The sequence below is a fragment of the Serinus canaria genome, chromosome 14 (assembly GCF_022539315.1).
Source record: "Serinus canaria isolate serCan28SL12 chromosome 14, serCan2020, whole genome shotgun sequence".
Taxonomy (NCBI): domain Eukaryota; kingdom Metazoa; phylum Chordata; class Aves; order Passeriformes; family Fringillidae; genus Serinus; species Serinus canaria.
Window position 1 is genome coordinate 15,526,495 of NC_066328.1, and position 20,693 is coordinate 15,547,187.

General features: G+C 58.1%; 1 protein-coding gene across 2 annotated transcripts in view; it reads left to right on the forward strand.

Moving 5' to 3' along the window:
- PRKCB (protein kinase C beta) overlaps positions 1–20,693 on the forward strand; it is a 90,844-nt gene that overhangs the window by 62,525 nt on the left and 7,626 nt on the right. The window contains exons 10-17 of one of the 2 annotated variants that reach the window (XM_050980062.1): positions 236–409; positions 3,705–3,796; positions 4,548–4,610; positions 6,076–6,214; positions 8,604–8,684; positions 8,940–9,047; positions 11,524–11,664; positions 19,429–20,670. In XM_050980062.1, the coding sequence (XP_050836019.1) occupies positions 236–409; positions 3,705–3,796; positions 4,548–4,610; positions 6,076–6,214; positions 8,604–8,684; positions 8,940–9,047; positions 11,524–11,664; positions 19,429–19,587 (957 nt within the window). In that variant the 3' untranslated portion in view covers positions 19,588–20,670. Of the gene's footprint in view, positions 1–235; positions 410–3,704; positions 3,797–4,547; positions 4,611–6,075; positions 6,215–8,603; positions 8,685–8,939; positions 9,048–11,523; positions 11,665–19,428; positions 20,671–20,693 lie in introns of those variants that run through there. The other variant, XM_050980063.1, reaches the window with a different exon arrangement.

The window sequence follows — 20,693 nt, forward strand, 5'->3', positions numbered from 1 at the left end:
CCTGAGGGGAGCTGGGCTCAGACACCATCAAACCCCTTGGGCTGGGCTCCTGGAGGCAGTGAGGCGGTGAGGGAGGAGATTGTTACTCCTCAGAGTCCCTGAGTGCTTTTGGGAAGAGCCCTGGCAGCTGTGAGTGGTTTGGCACCCGCAGCTCTCCTCAGGGCTAAGGAGCCAGCAGCTGGGGCTATTTCAGCCATCTCAGGAGGCTCTGCAGCGTGTGCTGTGCCCCGTGCAGGTGATGCTGGCAGAGAGGAAGGGCACGGACGAGCTGTACGCTGTGAAGATCCTGAAGAAGGACGTCGTGATCCAGGACGATGACGTGGAGTGCACCATGGTGGAGAAGCGCGTGCTGGCGCTCTCGGGGAAGCCTCCCTTCCTCACCCAGCTCCACTCCTGCTTCCAGACCATGGTAAGGGCTGCTGCCACAGCTGGGCACACCGAGGGGCTGGTGGGCCGGGCACCCTGAGCACGGGGAGCCTGACCCTTTGGGAAATGGGTTGGAGTGGTGTCCAAGGCCAGGCGGGACAGCCTGGAGCAACCTGGGACGCTGGGAGGTGTCCCTGCCCACAGCAGGGGTGGCACTGGATGGGATTTAAGGTCCCTTCCACCCCAAACCGTTCCAGGATTTGATGTTCTCTGTACATCACTGCACTTGCCAAAGCAGTTGTGTGTTCTCTGCCTCGGCAGCCTCACACCTTCTCCAGTTCACTGGCAAAAGTGCCTCCAGGACCAAAATGTGTGTGTGTGACATGGAAGTGCCATGGACAGCAGCTGGGCCCTGAGATGGGTTCAGCAGGGAGCTGCTGGTGACATCAGAGGTGATTTCCCAGCCCACAGCATCCCTTATGGCTCAGTAGCAAGTGCTGCACTTCTTCCCAGGACTCATTCCTCGGATCAAAGCCCTGAGCAGAGGGAGAAGCCTAATCCAAACTGCAGGAAATCCACTTTTCCATGGGTGTGTGGTTGGGTTTGTTGAGTCAGGAGTGGAGAGGGGGACAGGTCACCTTTAACACAATCCCTGCCTGGCCCTCGAGCAGTGAATGAGAATGTCCAGGTGCCCGTCAGTGGGAATCAGCAGAGTCCTTTAGAAGGATGACAATGCTTTCCAGGAGGATTACATTTTAATATTGTCCCAGAAATTTCATTTCCCAAACACTCTGGGTGCATTTAAAGCCTGCGGGCCGGCTTTGCAGCGCAGCAGTCAGACTGTGGCAGGAGCAGCTATTTCACACAGCATCTCCTGGCATCTGAAGTGAGTCAGCACGGGATTATTCCTGGCAGACCCATAGTAGCTTAATAGTAATCGTATTTGTAATGTAATCAAAATGTATAGCAGGGTGTATTATCAAAGGCTGGCACAAAGCACTTTGATTTCTGGGAGCACAGGCCAGAGCACAATTCTCCACTGAGGCTGTTGGCTCAGCGGCTCCAGGAGACAGAAAAGCCCTAAATCTGCCTTCCAAAGAGCAAGGGAAGATGAGCAAGGAGAGAGCTCCTGCCTGGGGCTGGGGGGTGAGAGGTGCCTGTGCTGGGGTGCTCTGAAAGGCCCCAGGTCAGAGCCTGGGCTCTGGGAGGGGGTGAGGGGGTCCCTGGGTGTCCCCAGGTGAGCTGTGCCTTTGCTGTGACCTCTGGGGCACAGTGAAGGGCACAGCAGCCACAGCCTCACTGGGGTGGTAAATCACACAATCCTGGAATGGTTAGGGTTGGAAGGGACCTTGAACACCATCCATGGGCAGGGACACTTCCCACTGTCCCAGGGTGCTCCCAGCCCCATCCAGCCTGCCCTGGGGCACTGCCAGGGATCCAGGGGCAGCCCCAGCTGCTCTGGGCACCTGTGCCAGGGCCTGCCCACCCTCCCAGGGAGGGATTTCTCCCTAATATCTGGTAAGGGGTGGATGGGGAGCGTGGCTGCTGTCCTGGCTCTGCCCTTGTTCCCAGGCAGGCAGGGGATGGAGCAGTTAATTAGAAGGGCACTGAAAGGAGCCCTGGCAGTGCCATCCTGGCTGCCCGGGCACAGGGGAGTGTCACCAGCCCCGTGCCAGGCTCTGCAGTGCATTCCATCCGTGTGCAGCTCGGCGGGTGTGGGGGCTCCAGCCCTGGCCAGACGCCGTGCCCGGTGGCAGGGGCAGAGCCAGACCAGCCTGGTGCCCGTGGGCAGCCGTGCCATCTGCCTGCCTGAGCCACAGCGCTGCTCTGCCGGGCACGCCGCTCCCTTCCCCACCCAGAGGAGAGCTCAGCCCTGCTTTTAGAGCTCAGCTGGCTGCTTCAAGAGCCCGTCTTTTTAATATTCTTCCTCCTCGGAGCAGATCGATATATTTAGGAGGCAGCTGCAGCCCAGCCGTGTGCTGCCTGCTCAAGGTGACATTGGCACACGTGGGCTGGCTGGCCCTGCCAGGGCTGCCCTGCACTCAGGGGTGCTCCCAAATCCCCAGGCAGCTGAAAAGCAGAATTCCCCACGCCATCCCATCCGTGCCACGTGTTTGACACAGCCCCATCGCCCCTGTGCTGCTGTGCTCCATCCCCTGTGCCCCACAGATCCTCTGGGTGGGCACTGCCAGGCTGGGAAATGCTCTGTGGGTGCTAAGCCCAGCTCCTCTGGGTGGGCACTGCCAGGCTGGGAAGCCTCGTGGGTGCTGAGCCCAGCTCCTCTGGGTGGGCACTGCCAGGCTGGGAAGAGCCCCGTGGGTGCTGTCCCCAGTTTCTCCTCAGCCCTGGTTATGGCAGTGCTCCAGCTGCATCTCCTGTGAGCTCCCTGTCCTTCCTGTCTGCAAAGCAGGGCAAGGCTCATTTAGGGAGGAAATGAGGGGATTTTTTATTATGTAAAGCTGCCAACCTGCAACTCCTGCAGTGCTCCAGCCTCTGTGTCCTTCCCTCCAACCCTCTGTGGGTGGCATAGGGCAGCCCGGGGCTGTCACTGGGCTCAGGCATGGACTTGTGCCCAGTCCCTCTCCAGCTCTGCTGGAGCCCCTTCGGGCCCTGCAAGGGGCTCTGAGGTCCCCTGGAGCCTCCTCTTGTCCAGGTGAGCAGCCCCAGCTCTCCCAGGCTGGCTCCAGCCCTGGGAGCAGCTCCTTGTCCTCCCCTCTGGACCCCCTTAACCCCACGTGAGCATGGCCAGGGGGACCCCTCAGACCAGGCTGGAAGGAGTGAGGGGAGGAGCAGCCCCCTCCTGCCTCCCCAGCTGGACCAGGGGTCCCCTGCAGACTGTGGCCCCCCAGCACTGCCATCCTGGGAGAGGGCTGGGGGTGTCACACCCCCTCCTGGGGCCTGGCCCAGTCCTGGTGGCTGTGGATGGAGTTTGGTCCCCTTGGAAACTGCTCCTGTCTCCTGTGCATCCCTTGACTGGAGCCAGGGAATGCCTGGGGACGTGCCAGCAGGGACCTGCAGAGCAGCACTCTGAAAACGGCTCTGTCAGGAAGAGCAGCTGTATTCCTGGGAAGTGAAAAACCTCTGGTTTGGGAATGCCTCCACGTGCCCTCTCCAGTGGATCTGTCTGCAGAGGGGCAGAGCCCCAGTCCTGGGCACTGCCAAGGATTCAGTGCTCCTGGGCTCTGCATGGACAGCAGCCCCTGGGGAGCTCAGGGATGATGGCTGTGCTTCCCTGGAATTACAGACTGGAGCTGCCAGTCGCCTTGGCTCCTGCTCCCGACCCCTGCAGATCCCCTGCTCTGATAATCCCGGTGCTAATTGCTCCCTTTTCCCTCCAGGATCGCCTGTACTTTGTGATGGAATACGTGAATGGTGGGGACTTGATGTACCAGATCCAGCAGGTCGGGAGGTTCAAGGAGCCCCACGCTGTGTAAGTGCAGGGCTTTGGCACCTGGGGGCAGGTGTGGGGTGTACCTGTGCCACAGGGCTGCAAACAGAGCCCAGGGCTTTGCAGCTCCTGGCAGGAATCAGGAGGGGGAAGATGCAGCAGAGCTCTTGTCTGGTGCTGGTGCCTCCACCTCACCTTGGGGTACCTTGTATTGTAATTGAGTGAAATAGATAAATGTAGGGACATAAAGGCACAAGGCAGGGGGTGTGGAGGCTTCCTGGGACACACCAGGCCTCTGCTCTGCCTGGTCCTTTCCCAGGGACCGGGCAGGGGTTGGCTCCTCTGCCAGGGTGCCCAGCCCAGGCGTTCCCGGGGGCTCTTGGCTCCTGCTCCTTGAGAGCTGGGCAGAGCAGGATGTGTTCCTGGGAGCCTTCAGCTGTTCACATAAACCCCACAAAGGCTGAACTGGTGTCTGAGGGCCCTCTGAGACCCGGAGTTTGTCCAAGGGCAGTGTGGCAGCACCTGCTGGCTCCAGGAGCAGGGATGACTTTCTGAGCCAGCGTGTGGTGAGGAGCAGCCGTGGGTCCAGCCCTTGCTGAATTTGTGCAACCAGAAGTGACAGCCCCCAGTGGCATCCCTGCCAGCTCAGGCTCCCTGGGATCATCCCTCTGGAATTTCCCTCCTTGTCCCTTGCTCACACCTGCCTGACGCGCTCCCTTTGCTGCCACCCGATCGGGAAGGTTTCATTTCTCTCCTGTGATTATCAGTCTTCCCTTTAAACCTCCTCTTTCAGATTCTACGCAGCAGAAATAGCCATCGGGCTCTTCTTCCTGCAGAGCAAAGGCATCATTTATCGGTGGGTGAGCTCATCCCTCCCTCCCTCCTTCCCCCAAGCTCCCCCAGAGCCGGGGCCGTGGACAGAGCACTGCTCCAGGTCCTGCTCTGCCCCAGCCCATGCCATGGATGGGGGCTCCAGCTGCCCACAGTAGCATGGCAGCATCCTTAGGGTTGGGAAAGACCTGTGGGATCACTGAGCCCAGCCACAGACACGTGGCGTGTCCCAAAAGGGAGCTGGGAGCTGTGGGTGCCCCTGGTTTGGGGGAGGCTCCTGCTTTACCCCTGCTCGTGGGAAGGCAGCCCAGGCTCTCTCCTGCCCCTGTTCCATGTGTTCCTCTCAGACAACACAAATGCTGGCTGGCAGCCTGGACCAGCTCCAGCCCCGGGTTTGGCTGCAGGGCCCTGCTCTCTTACCACTGCAGCTGGAGTCACTGTGTTCCCAGCTCTGCCGTGCCACCCTGTCACTTCTGCTTCAGCCACTGAGGCTGTGCCATCCCCAGCATGGTTCCAGCACCCAGAGGTGGCTGGGTCACTGCCACGTGCAGGACCAGGCTCACAGGCTGCTGGCTGAGCTCTGAAACCAGCGTTCACTGCTCCTCCCTGCTTGGAGAGCTCCCAGAGCCCAGGGTGGAGCGGAGCATCCTAATGAGTGTCAGATACCATTAAGTGCTCTGTAAAGGGAGATGCCAACAGTGCTGCTGGAGTCAGGAGATGCTAAAGATGAAAGAAGTGGAACAAACTTGACGTGAGGGCTGTTTCTTGCCATCAGCTGCTGCGGAGAGATTCTAGGTCTGCTGGTCCCCAGTGGCTCTGCTTCCTTCCTTCCTCGGAATCCGAGTCCCAGCTCATGTCCGTCTGCCTTTGGCCTGTCAGGGCTCTGAGCACTGACATGATAATTAGAAAACACAGCCTTGAACCCAGCCAGAATGTATAAACTGCACCAAAATACCCAGTGCTTGCTACAGAAGTGTCCTTGAGGCTGGAGCATCCACCTCTGGAGTGGTGGCTGGAGGCTGGGATTCAGGTCTGGGGATCTGCAGTTGGATCCACTGCTGGAGTTTGTGCAAAGGAGCAGAGCTCCTGGGGGCTGGGTACCACCAACAGGTATTCTGGGGCTGAGCAGCAGAGGGAAACACACCTGGTTTGTATTTCAGGGGGGCAGAGCACAGGTGAGGCAGGGACTTGTGCTGAGTAGGTGCTTCTCCATCGTGAGAGCTCTAAGTGCACTTTGATTTTCACCGGAGTGAAAGGAAAAAATCAATTAAATCGGTCTGCTGCCAGATGAGTGCTTTCCATTGCACACTTCAAAGCGCTGAGCCCAGCACGGCATTCCTGGGGGTTAAAAGTACAATCCACACTCCATCCTGACAGTCTCTGACTGACTTTCACTCGCTTCCCCAAGCATTTTCCTGCAAAGGCTCTGGGTGTGAGCCGTGGCGGGGCTCACGCCGTGCCCTGAGTCACGCTCTGCTCTCGCCCTGCAGGGACCTGAAGCTGGACAATGTGATGCTGGACAGCGAGGGGCACATCAAGATCGCTGACTTTGGCATGTGCAAGGAGAACATCTGGGACGGGGTGACCACCAAGACCTTCTGTGGCACCCCGGACTACATCGCGCCCGAGGTAGGGACGGAACTGAGCTGTGTGGGGTGCCCTGGCTTTGGGCAGCTCTGCAGCTGAAACAGGGATTCAGGAATCCACCATCAGCCTGCAGAGTTCGTGTCCCCACATCCCCCTAAGGGAGCAGGGATGCTGGATCTGCCTCCCTGCTGTGCTGAGTCCACCTCAAAGAGCAGCACATCCTCATGCTGCTCTCCCTGCACTGGGATTTCCTCACCGGGGCTTTGCCCGTGTCCATCCTGCTGCCAGCTCTGAGCCTGCCCTGTCCTTGGCATGCTCAGACCCACTGCAGGTTGCTCCTGGAAATGACAAACCCAGGGGCTCAGCTCTGCCCCTCACTCTGTGTGATAGAAGCTTCCAGCACACCATGACCAGTGAGAAACGGGGAATTATCAGTGGGCAGTATTTCCATGTGGAGTGGAAATCCTTAGATCTCTCCAGCTCGCTGTTTGCAGTCAGGGGCTGTGTGTCTGGTGGGGAGAGGCTCCCCATCCATGGCTCTAGATCCCCACAAAATGAGTTTGCATTTGGGTTTTAATGATGTGATAGACTCACACATGACACTTCCATGAAGTGCTGTATGGGCACAGTTTAATCCAGACCTGTGAAATTCAAATGTCTGTTCCCTTCACTTAAAAGTATCCCTCTAAACTCTTGTCACTCTGCTGAATTTGCAATGATGAGGTTAATATTTATTCATTTAAATGTTTCAGAGAAAGAGATTCTCTTTGCTAGGACATCAGTGCTCTTGTGTGCTAAACCCCACTGTGTTTGCTGCACCCAGGGAGGTTTCCCCTTCTTGGATCCAACGTGTGTTCCATCCCTCATCCCAGCAGGATTAATTCTGGTGCTGTTGGTGCAGAGCTTGTGGCTGTGGGTGATTAATGCTCCTCCAAAGCAGGACAAATGACCAGCTCTCCATGTGCTTGCCCAAGTGTTTTCACTTTAACTCTTATTTTCTTCTCCTTGCTGCAATTCATCTTTTTCCAAAAGCAGCACAGCAAATGGGAAATTAGGGTGCAAATCTCTTTGGCACCCAGGAAGTCATTAAAGCCTGCTGCCCTGGGTCCCAGAGGAGGAGCCCACTGCATTTGGAGCAGCAGGAAGGCTGTGGGGCTGTGGTGCTGTGGCCCCTCTGCTGCCCTGTGCCTCCTCCTTCACCAGCTGGGTGTGCTCAGCCAGTGTGGCTGCAGGGGAAAACCGTCCTGACACTAGCCTGGCCCATTCCTGGGCCTTCTTCTGTTCCAAGCAGGGCTCTGCGTGCCCAGGTGACAGGGACAGCCCGCACAGGGCCCCTGTGGGACTCCCTCTGAACAGAGCTGCGTGTCCCCAGCTGGGCCGTGTCCCCTGCCAGGCTGTGTCACTGTCACCTGCTGGGCTGTGTCACCTGCTGTGTCCCCAGCAGGGCCGTGTCCCCTGCCAGGCTATGTCACTGTCACCTGCTGGGCTGTGTCACCTGCTGTGTCCCCTGCGGGCTGTGTCCCCTGCCAGGCTGTGTCACTGACACCTGCTGGGCTGTGTCACTGCTGTGTCCCCTGCTGGGCCGTGTCCCCTGCCAGGCTGTGTCACTGTCACCTGCTGGGCTGTGTCATCTGCTGTGTCCCCTGCAGGGCTGTGTCCCCTGCCAGGCTGTGTCACTGACACCTGCTGGGCTGTGTCACCTGCTGTGTCCCCAGCTGGGCCGTGTCCCCTGCCAGGCTGTGTCACTGTCACCTGCTGGGCTGTGTCATCTGCTGTGTCCCCTGCAGGGCCGTGTCCCCTGCCAGGCTGTGTCACTGTCACCTGCTGGGCTGTGTCACCTGCTGTGTCCCCAGCTGGGCCGTGTCCCCTGCCAGGCTGTGTCACTGTCACCTGCTGGGCTGTGTCACCTGCTGTGTCCCCAGCTGGGCCGTGTCCCCTGCCAGGCTGTGTCACTGTCACCTGCTGGGCTGTGTCACCTGCTGTGTCCCCTGCAGGGCCGTGTCCCCTGCCAGGCTGTGTCACTGTCACCTGCTGGGCTGTGTCACCTGCTGTGTCCCCTGCCAGGCCGTGTCACCTTCAGGGCCATGTCACCGGTTGGGCCATGTCCCCTGCTGGCCTGTGACCTTCCCAAACCAGCAGTGGGGGACAGCACAGGACAGGGGATTTCTTTCAAGTGCTCTTTCCTTCTCAAGGCCTGTGTGGTGTGAACTGCTCCCCCCTGAATTCCCCAGGGCACTGCAGAGAGCAAGGGGGGGTCTGGGGGTCCCTCGGGGTGGGGGTTCCAGTGCTGAAGGGTGTCCCAGGGAATAACCCGTCCCTGTGACCCACTGCAGGGACCCTGGGGGTGGCTGTGCCCTGTGTCAGAGCCAGAGGACGCTGCTGTTGCTGGTTTTCCCCTGGTGCTGTGCTGTAATTTCTGTGCTCTTTGCAGATCATTGCCTACCAGCCCTACGGGAAGTCGGTGGACTGGTGGGCGTTTGGAGTCCTGCTCTACGAGATGCTGGCTGGCCAGGTGATTGAGTTTGGCTCCTCTGGGCTGGGCTGGGTCCATGGTGAGCACAGGACATGCTGCCGTGGCATTTGCCACGCCTGGCACCTGGGTGGGCAGCTCCCTGAGCTGCGGGTGACACCGGTGTGGGCACTGCAGTGACAGGACCCGTGTCACTGTGTGGCACGCCCGGGGCTGGCTCCAGGCCCAGGAGCAGAGCAGCCCAAGGGATCTTTGGGATCCAGGAGGGCCCCTGAAGCTGTGTCTGCTTGGCTCCAGGCCCCCTTTGAGGGAGAAGATGAAGACGAGCTCTTCCAGTCCATCATGGAGCACAACGTCGCCTACCCCAAGTCCATGTCCAAGGAGGCCGTGGCCATCTGCAAAGGGGTAAGAGCAGGGCTGGCTCCTCTGCTGGGCTGGGGGAGTGTGGGGAGGGACAGCCTGCACCCCTGGGCTCCCAGCCCACCCACGGCTCCCAGCACGGCCGGGCTCTGACACTCGTGGGTTCTGGTGCCTGTGCCTGCCAGGGCTAAAGGCACAGCTTGTGCCACTGTGTGTGTGTCCTAAAGCCAGGTTAAAATAGCACCTGCATCCTCCCTGTGCCCCTGCACTGAGCAGAAACACAGAAACACGGCTGGGACTGGGGCTGGCCTGGGCACAGGAGAGAGCTGGGGTGCTGGAGGGTGGCAAGGGAGGGCTCCTGCCCAGACACCCTGTGCCCCACCAGGGGAGGCCAGGGCAGCTCTGAGAACCTTTGTCTGAAGTGAAAAATGATGCTCAGGGAAAGTGGATGTGATTCCCAAACAGTTTTCCTAAGATCAGAGACAAAACCTTCATCCTCCCACTTAGCTGGGATAAGTTGCCCTTCAGGACAACCTGAAGCTCTGCTGGTGTCTCCATGAGGTCAGGGCAGCATTTTCATTATCCTGTCTCTTAATTTGCAGTGAAGTTCTGCCTCGCCCAGCATCACGAGCTGGGCTCTCCATGGACTGGGCCTAGGCCTGGCTTAATTGCAGCCAGAGTTAATTTGGGATGTGATGGATAAAGGCTGGCGGGGCCCTGATGTTGTTCTGTGTGCCTGGGACTGAGCCTCATCTCACCCCCCAGTGCCACACTGCTATAAATAAGTGTTTGTGTAGGAATTTAAGAAATGTTTGCTTATAATAGTTAATATTGAAAATATCTGAGTGTTCTGTATCTCAAAATAGTGTTTCTATCTACAAGTGACACATCCTGCGCTTCACGCTCCCACTGCGGCATTTCAGAGCCTCTTCCTGGCGTTGCCAGGATTCTGAGCTGCTGGTAAAGAGGAGAATTCTCTTGTCCCGTGGGGAAAAGCTGCTGCAGGAGCTCCCACCTGGAATGAGGCACGGGAAGAGGGTGCTGCCCTGCCACAGTCAGCAGGAAAATCAAGTCCTTAATTTGGAAACCTCTGGGTGGCTGGAGGGGCATTCCCACAGGGGCTGTCACCATCTCCCATCCTCCTGCTGGTGCTGTTTGGGATGTGGAGGGAAAATCCAGAGTGTTCCTGGTCAGGCAGGGGCTGGGGGACACTCAGTGCTGCTGAGCCTCCCCTGGGCAGGAGCAGGGCCAGGCTCAGGGCTGGCTGTGTTTGCTGCTGTAAATCAAGGAGCAGGGACTGCCCAGCCTGCAGAGCCTGCCAGGCCCTCGCTCTTTGGGGAAGGGCTTTCCAGGGAGATGCTGCCTCGAGAAGCTGCTCCCCATCACTCTTCCAGCTGCAGATGCTGTCCCAGCTGGAGGCAGGGATGTAGAGCTGTTTGCTCACAGAGCAGTTGGTGGCTCTGCTCTCTCCTTGTATTTGTTGGAGTTTTTGTCTTTTCAGGGTTTTAGGCTTGGGGTTTTTTCCCCAGGGTTTCCCTTGCTTTCAGTGCCCTGTTGCAGTTAAAGGTGGGCTCTCCTGAGCAGGTTTGTTTTGTGCCCTGGGGTGGCAGGGCTGACCTGTATCCAGCACTGGGAGGTGTCTCAGCTCCCCAGCCAGAGCACTGGCACCTCCTGTCCCTCCCGGGGGTCTCACAGACCCCCAGCCCTGGGACACGGAGCCAGGCTTGCTGGCATCAGGATGAGCTGCCCTGCTTTTAATGAAGCAGTGCTTTTGTTGTGAGTGCAAAGCTCATATTCTCCATCCTTATCAACACCTTGTGAATCTCTGGAATCTCCATCTGATCTCTGAGCAGGGCTCAGACCCTGCCCCAGGATATTAATGTTGTGCAGCTGCCTGTAGCTCCTGGGGCCCCTTTCCCTTACTGAGCCAGTGAAGAGGAGAAGTTTAGATGATAAACAACATTAATGGACTGTTTGTGCTATTTTCCCCCAAACTGGCTCTCTCATTAGGAATCCACCTCTTGCCTGCCCCGGAGGTGAGGGGGTTCTGCTCCCAGGGTGATGGAAGTTTTGGAGGGCAGCTTGTCCATCCTAAAGGGGCAGTGGGGTTTACAGTAACTCTGCAGGTGCTGAGAAGTTTGTGCCAAGCAAAGGGACTGCTGGGCAGCTCCCCTGCTGCAGCCAGGTGCTGAGGGAGCCCTGCCAGCACCCCGGGGATGTTCCTTGGCAAACCAGTTCCATTCCCAGACGGGAAGGGGATGTGCCCATCCTGCCAGTGCTCGTGTACCTGCCATCTGCACAGTCTGCTCTCATAAAGCATTGTCTGTCACTGACAGCCTTCCCTGTCCCTGAGTCACTCAGCTCCTTCCTCAGTGTCCTCTCCTCGGAGCCCCACAGGCACCTGGAGGAGCTGGGGCTCTGATGGGGGGTGTCCAGCAGCTCCCTGGGGACATTGTCCCAGAGGGGACATTCTGGGGAGCAGCGGGACACGCTGTGACTGTTTCCTGCCTCCCGTCCCCAGCTGATGACCAAGCACCCTGCCAAGCGCCTGGGCTGCGGCCCCGAGGGGGAGCGGGACATCAAGGAGCACGCCTTCTTCCGCTACATCGACTGGGACAAGCTGGAGCGCAAGGAGATCCAGCCCCCCTTCAAGCCAAAGGCTGTAAGTCTGCTGGGTCCCCCCACTGTCCCACTGCCAGGTCCCCCCACTGCCGTGTCCCCCCACTGCTGTGTCCCCCCACTGTCCCACTGCTGTGTCCCCCGACTGTCCCACTGCCAGGTCCTCCCACTGCTGTGTCCCCCCACTGTCCCACTGCTTGTGTCCCCCCACTGTCCCCACTGCCAGGTCCCCCCACTGCTGTGTCCCCCCTGCACTGCGTCCGTCCCACGCTGGTCCCCCCACTGTCCCAGTCCCCACTGCTGGGTCCCCCCACTGTCCCACTGCCAGGTCCTCCCACTGCTGTGTCCCCCCACTGTCCCACTGCCAGGTCCCCCCACTGCTGTGTCCCCTCACTGTCCCACTGCTGTGTCCCCCCACTGTCCCACTGCTGTGTCCCCCCACTGTCCCACTGCCAGGTCCCCCCACTGCTGTGTCCCCCCACTGTCCCACTGCTGGGGAGCCTCCAGGGCCTCTCCCACCCTTGCTGGGTCCTGCAGGTCCCTGTCTCCTTGGAGGGGGTGTTCCCTGGCACCTGGCACGTGCCACAGCCCTGCTGGGGCAGGTGCAGTCCCTGGTGCCTGGTCCCAGCTCTGGCTTGCAGAGGTTCATTTCCTGGAGCCCTCGGTGGTGCAGCCTGTCTGTTTTGTCAGCCCAGGTCTGTTGTGGTTCTCCTCCCTTTTTCTCAGGTCTCTCTTTTCTTTAATCCCAACTTTATTTCAACACCCAGCTGAGCTCAGGGTGCCTGGCTGGGCAGTGGAGCTGGATTTCACCACAGCTTCTCTCCAGGGTGGAAGGAGGCTGGAGCCTGGCTCTGCAGGGGCATCCTGGCAGCTCCTCCTCAGCCCTGCCTGGCTCTGCTGAGAGATGAGCTGGGAGTGCAGCCTGGGGAGTGGGCAAACCAACGTGGAGGCAGCAATGGGAAGCTGTTAGTCAGAAAAGACAGGAATGCCTGAGTGCTCCTGGTGCAGCTGTATCTGCAGTGACATCTGTCCCTGTGCCACCAGGGCAGGGGTGACACCGGTGCAGGGCTGCAGCCTGAGCCCCAGTGTGGGTGTCCCTGCCCATGGTGCTGCTCTGTGTGCCCAGACTCTGCATGGCCCTGTGCTCTCCTGCCCCCGTGTACACGCAGGAGCAGGGATGGCCCTCCCTGGATTTCTCCATTTCCCTGTGTCACTGGGGGCTGGCAGGGTCACAGCAGTGTCCCAGTCTCTCTGTGCTGCTCCAGCTCCTCAAGGCTGGGATTGTTCTCGTGCCTCCCCCAGGTGTTTGTTGGCTGCAGTGCCCCAGCTGGGCTCAGGTGTTTCACAGAGAGCTGAATCCCCACTGAACCTGCCCTCATGGCTGCTATTTGTGCTCGGTGTGGGGACATTCCCTAACCCATCCTCCCAGGTCAGCTCAGAGCCCAGGAACGCTCCGTGTGCTCACCTGCAGCCTCCCTGTCCCTGTGCCCATAACAGCCTCCTGCAGCTCTGCTTTACAGACGCCCTGCTCGTTTGAGGGCCCCTTGGTGCTTGGAAAACTCTGCTTTCAGGGGGACCATGGAGTGGGAGCTGCTTTGCTGGGGGGTGCTGGCTGCCTTTAGCTCTGCTCTCTCTCTGTGCCTCTCTGCTCCAGCAGGTTTTTCCCTCCCACAGCTCCTTTCCTGGTGATCAAACTGGAGTGAAACACCCCTGTGGTGGCTGGGCAGAGCCTCACAGCCCCAGGGATGGGCAGGGATGCTGCTCTGCAGAGCTGGCCCTCGCCCCAGGGCTGCCCTGCCCGTGTTTGGGGCTGAGGTTTGGATTTCAGGCTTTCAGGATGTTTTTCCCCAGGTTCAGTGCTGGCAGCGGTGCCTCTGCAGGGAGCTCCTGGCTGCTGTCCTTGGCTGAGAGCTGCCCTGCCCTGTCAGTCTGAGCTGTGCCCACCTCAGAGGGGCAATGTGCTGCTCCCCGCCCTGCCTGGGAGTGGGGAGACGCAGGATGGGCAGCGCAGGAGTCTGGGCTGCTGCCTGCCTGCCCTTCCCTGGCAGGGGAGGGAACCTCGGGGCACTGCAGCATTACTGGGAAAGCTGTGCCTTTGGGATCAAGGTTTCAGAGGTGTGGAAGTCCTTGGGGCTGGTTGTGCCCCCATGACTGGCTGTCTGGGGGTGGGATCTGACCCTTGTGCTGGGGATGCTGAGGTACAAGGGGGGATCCACGAGCTCCAGCTGTGGAGGGATCCTGGTCCGTACCTGGATTCACTGAAGGGGCACTGTGGGGTCATTCTGCAGAGGTCCCTGTCTCCTGAACCCATAGCTTCTGCCATCTCCCACCTCTGGGTCCGTTTCCCAGTGAAGGTGCTGCTGCTGTGTCCCCTCCTCCCACCTCTCTCCTCCTGAGCAGGTCCCCAGTGTCACTGCCTGCCCTGGGCAGGGGCACAGCCTCGGTGTTTGGTGCTAACAGTGAAAAACAACTGAATTCCATCAAAATCACTTTCTCACTGCTCTGCTGCTTTAAACTGTGCAAATTTTGTCCTGTTTTAAATGTCTCCTTGCTCCAGAAATCCCTGTGCCACCAGCCCTGGGGAGGGGGGCTGTGAGCTGCCGGCTGTCGCTTCACCCAGCGGCTGGCACCCGGAAAATTCCCTGTTTGATAGGACAGGGAGATTAACAGCAGCTGATTTGGGATTAGGGAGGATTAAGACAACTCAGGTACCTGCTGATAGCTGATATTTCTCCAGCAGTGCTGGAAAAAGCTGTGTCTTTGGTGCCAGCACAGGGCAGAGCAGCAGGGATGGCAGTGGGGCTGGACACTGCACAGAGGGTTTGGGGGTGGCAGGGGACATGTGGCCCAGTGTTTGTGACCTGTGATTGCCCTGGTGGCCACACCAGGGCCAAGTGCTGCTGGCCTGGCTCTTCTCCTTGGCTTAAATCTATTTTGTTTTCCTTTTATTTTCTCATAGTTAGCATCTGTAAAGGTCAGGCTGCAGTAATTGTCTGTATCCAGAGCTTCAAAATAAGGAATAAGATGCAAATGAGGGCCGGGAGCCAGCCCCCACCTGTCCCCAGCCTTGCCCTGCTGCAGTGCATGCCCAGCCCTGGGAGCTCCAGCCAAGGGGGGCAGAGCCCCATCCAGGGTGTCTGCAGGCTCATTTTGCTTCTCAGAGCACCGTGAGTCCACGTTTGATGTGAGCTGGGGGCTCAGCTTCCCAGCCCCTCCTGCTCCCACAGAGCCCCCTTTGCCCCGTGCCCCTGCAGCAGCAGCAGCCACAAACCCTCTGGCCACCTTCCTGTGCTCCTGTGGCCCCTCTGCAGTTCAGGGTGGGGGCACAGGGGCTCCTGGGGGGCTCTCAGTGCCTGCCCAGCGCTGCTGCTGCTGCTGCTGGGGAGGGACCCACCCCCCTCCGCAGAGCTCCATCATTCCCACTGCCAGCCAGCGGAGGGAGGCTCCAGCCTGGCCTGGCCGCAGCTCAGAGCCAATTCCTCAATTCCCAGGAGCTCCTGTGCTGCTTTGTGCCTGATTAACCTTTATCACAGAGTCAGGAACAAGACAGATCAGGGGCTGGCTTGTCTTTGGTGCTTCTGACGTGGGGCTCTGCTTGGCTGCTCCCTGCTCTGGCTGGTGCATAACAATTCCTTTCCCGGGTCTGCAGTTACCCTGGGAGTGTATTTACACTTCCCTGCTCTCCCTGTCTCTCGTTGAGATAATTATTGTTTTTGGTATCTAATTACTCCTTTACTTTACATAAAGCCTAGTGATTTGAAAAGTCTCGTTTTGAAAGCACTGAAATCACACAGCAGAGCCCAGGATTATTCACAACAGCATCGGGGGTTAAAAATGCCTTTTAATCTAATAATTTTTAATTGCATAAATTAATTTCCCCCTAACTGCTCGGAGTTAATTAATATTGAAAGGCCACTCTCAGACCTGGATGTGCAAAATCACCAGTTCCATGCACGGGGGTTTTGCAGCCTTAGTTCAGCCTGTACAGGGCGAGTTCTGGTGTTTGCAGAAGTAATTTCCTAATTAGATGGGATTCAAGGATTGAGGGGCTGACACTGGGCAGGTGGATGTGCTGAGGTTGAACACCTCTGGTAATCCAGCCAGGATTTGCTCTGGGCCCTGTGAAGACTTTGGGATTTCCCAGGCTCTTCCCTCTGTTTTCAGTGTGTGAGGCAGAAATTTGGCTTTTCCCTAGCAGAGGGATGGTCCCACACCAGGAGCCCTGGCAGGGGGTGCTCCCTTTGACAGCAGCAGGGATAAAGGGACGAGCTGCAGCATCCCAGGCTGGAGCCAGACACGAGTGAAGGGCACCCCTGTCCCCCTGAGCAGCACAGGCACCCCCAGTGTGGCCCCGAGGTCGTGCTGTGACCCAAAATCCCCTAAATGCCACTGCCAGAAGAGCCCTGATCCTGCCCAGGGTGCAGGGAGCAGCAGCAGCAGCAAGGTCAGACTCACCCAGGTGATGCCTGCAAGGCCAGTGGGGTTGTGGCTGTGCCCCTGGTTTGGGACAAAACCCTGGGAACTGCAGGGTGTCCAGCCCCTCCCGGTGGCACTGGGGCGAGGGCGGGTGGCAGCAGCATCCTCAGCTCCTCTGGTCCTTGATTGCCTCCCAGGGATCAATGGCAAATGTTTTATTGTGCCTTTTGTCTCCATTTGAAATCAAGCAGGGAGGTGATTAAATACCAGGCCGTCTTTGGAGCTGACAGGTTTATTTCTGCAGCTCAGGAGGAAAAGCCATTCTGTGCTGGCTGTAAATATTGGACAGGACACTCCGGGATTTATGTAAGATAAATTCCCACCCTCCCCCTTTCTCCAGGCAGCATGGAGTGATGCCTGGACATTAATACCAGACTAAAATGAGGACAATTTTTCACTAGATGGCTTTAGATAAATGTAAAATTTCATATGGCATCTGTGTCCAGTGAGCAGGAGCTCAGTTTGGGAAGCTGTAAGGAAGGTGCCCGTGCAGACAGTGACCTTTTCTGCCTGGAGCAGCAGGATTGAGCAGCAGGATCCTCCCTGCTTCCCTCAGCCCGGGCTGGGCCAAGCCTGGAGCCTGGAACTCACCTCCTCCAGGCCTTGGGCTGGGATGTGCCCTCTAGAAACTCAAAGACAGTTTTCAGCTTTAAAGCATTGAATTTAGCCATCCATTTTATCTGCATCCAAACAGAAAGCCCATAAATTCCACACAGCAGGGCAGGAAATACCATGGGTAGATGCAACTTTTCAAATTTTCCATCCACATATTCTTACCTCATTGTGTGATAGTGAGAAATCCTCGCTTGCCAATGTGCATATTAAAATATATTTGTGCTTCCTATTCCAATAACTGGCAGCCTCTCATCAGGATTAATTTTCCAGTCCTTCTGAGGGGGTTGCTGGTTTGGTGGGTTTTATTTTTATTTTTTTCCTAAGGCAGCAGATTTCTCTGTAGCCACAAGGCAGGCAGTGCTGTCAGACACAGAGCGTGGGCTGCCCTGCCCGTCTGCACTGGGCTCTGCTGGGGCTGGGGGCTCTGGGGGGCTCTGGGTGTGCACTGAGCTCTGCTGGGGCTGGCAGTGGGGCTGGGGGCTCTGGGGGGCTCTGGGTGTGCACTGAGCCCTGCTGGGGCTGGGGGCTCTGGGGGGCTCTGGGTGTGCACTGAGCTCTGCTGGGGCTGGCAGTGGGGCTGGGGGCTCTGGGGGGCTCTGGGTGTGCACTGAGCCCTGCTGGGGCTGGCAGTGGGGCTGGGGGCTCTGGGGGGCTCTGGGTGTGCACTGAGCCCTGCTGGGGCTGGCAGTGGGGCTGGGGGCTCTGGGGGGCTCGGGGTGTGCACTGAGCTCTGCTGGGGCTGGCAGTGGGGCTGGGGGCTCTGGGGGGCTCTGGGTGTGCACTGAGCTCTGCTGGGCCCAGCCCTGCTGAGCTCAGGCCTTGGGGAGCAGGAGTTTAACCAAGCCAGACTAGGACTGTAAAGATGTGGTGTTAGCAAGGCAAGGGAACCACGGTGCCCACGCTGGAGGGGCTGGAGCTGGGGTTAAACCCAGGCAAACATTGTTCCTTGAGCTTGGTTTAGAGGTTTGAGGAGAGCAAGTGTCTGACTTGGTGCTATAAGGACGTTCAGGGGCTGCCCAAGGAACAGCCCATCAGAGGCTGATGGATATTCATGCTGCCTTCCCTGAAAGCTCAGAGCAGAGGAAGGAATTGGGAAACATTGACTTCTGCATGTATTTGTCATTAATATTTTATTAGGTTTAGTCTGATGTTTATTAAAAATGCAAATCTGTTTACTTAACAAATGAAAGTTAAATGCCCAGGAAAAATTGTGGCGTGTGTTCTCCCTGGGGCAGTGGGAGAGGAGCTTGGGGCACTGGGAGCTGCTGCCCAAGGGACTGGGAGCTGCCCAGGGGCACTGGGAGCTGCTGCCCAAGGGACTGGGAGCTGCCCAGGGACACTGGGAGCTGCTGCCCAAGGGCACTGGGAGCTGCTGCCCAAGGGACACTGGGAGCTGCTGCCCAAGGGGCACTGGGAGCTGCTGCCCATGGGCACTGGGAACTGCTGCCCAAGAGACTGGGAGCTGCCCTGGGGCACTGGGAGCTGCTGCCCAGGGCACTGGGAGCTGCTGCCCATGGGCACTGGGAACTGCTGCCCAAGGGCACTGGGAGCTGCTGCCCAGGGCACTGGGAGCTGCTGCCCAAGGGGCACTGGGAGCTGCTGCCCAAAGGGCAGTGGGAGCTGCTGCCCAAGGGGCACTGGGAGCTGCTGCCCAAGGGCAGTGGGAGCTGCTGCTCAAGGGGCACTGGGAGCTGCTGCCCAAGGGCACTGGGAGCTGCTGCCCAAGGGCAGTGGGAGCTGCTGCCCAGGGGCACTGGGAGCTGCTGCCCTGGGGCAGTGGGAGCTGCTGCCCAAGGGGCACTGGGAGCTGCTGCCCAAGGGCACTGGGAGCTGCTGCCCAGGGCAGTGGGAGCTGCTGCCCAAGGGCACTGGGAGCTGCTGCCCAGGGCACTGGGAGCTGCTGCCTGAGCAGCTCTCTGAGGACCCAGAGCCTGCAGAGTGCTGGCTGTGGGTGACAGGAGGGACAGTGGCCAGCCTATGCCAGCCGTGGGGATGTGACATGGGGGTGACAGGCAAGGATGGAGCCTGGTCTGTGGCTGTGCAGTGACCTGGCACCCCCCTGATCCCAGCTGCTGCTGTTGTTACTCCCTTAAATCGGGCTTTGCAGCCTGGGAAGCTGCAGCACCCTGGTTTTGATGGCTAAGGAAATTAAATCAGGTTTGGCACCACTGGGGACCGTGAGGCTGTGGACCATTGTGGTCTGACTGGACTGTAGGGAAGGGACAGCCCTGGGAATCAGAACCATGGAATCCCAGACTGGTTTGGGTTGGAAAGGCCCTTAAATCCCATCCAGTGCCACCCTGCCATGGCAGGGACAGCTTCCACTGCCCCAGGCTGCTCCCAGCCCTGTCCAGCCTGGCCAGGGATGGGTCCTCTCCTCTCCTCGAGCAGGACAGAACCTCTGAGCAGTGCAGCCATGACAGAAACCCCTGCTCCTGGAAACCTCCTGGGAAGGGGGGATGCCCACGTGGGCGCTGCCCTGCCAGCAGGTGCCAGGTGTGTGTGGGCAGGAGCGCCGTGAGCCGTGGCAGCCCATCTCATTCCTGCTGCATTGCGTGGCACAGCAGGGTTTGCCGGCCCTGGCTGTGCCGTGCCATGCCGTGCCGTGCCATGCCATGCCCCCGTGACTAACCAGGTGTGCTCTGCCCCTTTTCCCGCGGTGCAGCCCATCCCACCTGCCTGCCCCACCCACCTCCGCTCTTTTCTCCTCCCATAGTGCGGACGCAATGCCGAAAACTTCGACCGGTTTTTCACCCGGCACCCGCCCGTGCTAACTCCTCCCGACCAGGAAGTCGTCGGGAACATTGACCAGTCAGAATTCGAAGGATTTTCCTTTGTTAACTCTGAGTTTTTTAAGCCTCAAGCCAAGAGCTAAGTTGCTGTGCAGATCTCATCCCTGCATCCATCCCCCGGTCCCAGCTGCTGCTGTGGTGACACATTCCATTGCAGAACTCGCATCCCTGGGCTTGCTTCAGGTCCTCTCAGTGTCTTCCTGTTGTTTGGGGTGTCGCTGGAGGGGACTGATGTGCAAGGAATGCCGCAAGTGGCTTTTGTAACGTTTTGTTTGGAGAAAATGGGAACAGCTCAGTGGGTGACAGAACGAAAACGGAGACAGGGTGACAGCTGGGAGAAATCCCTTCATCATGTGCTTTAATTCCTGCTCTGTCCTTTTTCTAGTGTTTGAAATAACCATGAAAATTTAATAATTATCCTTCTTAGCCTTAGTGGCAAGTAAGTGTTTTTAATGAAACCATTCCCCAGGGTCTCTCTCCTCCCAAAGGCTCAGGAGAGTCGAGATGCTGGTTCTGGCTCCTTTTTGGCCGTGTCCTGCTGTGTGTCCAGCCCCACCACAGCTCCCCTTCCCTGCACAGATGCTTTGGGCTGGCTAGGTCCCCAGCCATGGGATAAATTATTCGGAAAGGCAGAGCTGCTGTTGGCAAAGATTTCTCCTGATTGTGCAGTTTCTAAGTAGCATTTTTTAAAATCAAAACAAACATCCCGTGGTAAATGGGAAATTTGGAAGAGCTGCCTTTGAATCCTTGGTCACCCTAGTAAACACCACCAACATCCGTTCCGTAGCAAAGCTTTTTCTTCTTCTCAGATGCCAAAGCCACTGATGGAGTTTGTTACCTGTGCTTTAAATGTGTCAAAAATGGTATTGACCCAAACGGGAGGTACTTAACTCTGAGCAGTATTGTGAATTCTGATATGAAGGGAGTAAAAAAACTTGTTTCAATGGGTACTTCTACCCTTAAAAATGGCCCGAGTTTTGTTTCTGGCACCAAAGGAAACCTTTCAGGAAAGGTGAGTTTCTCTTGCAAGGACAACAATCACGCTGCTTCCTTTTATACCCTTGCAGATGTTGGTGGGCTGTCACTGTATCAATCCGCTTGATTTGTAATGTGCCAATTTATTTTTTTCTGATACGGATGATAAAATAAAAAGTGAGAAAACCCGCCCCAGAAACCTGCCTGTGTTTGG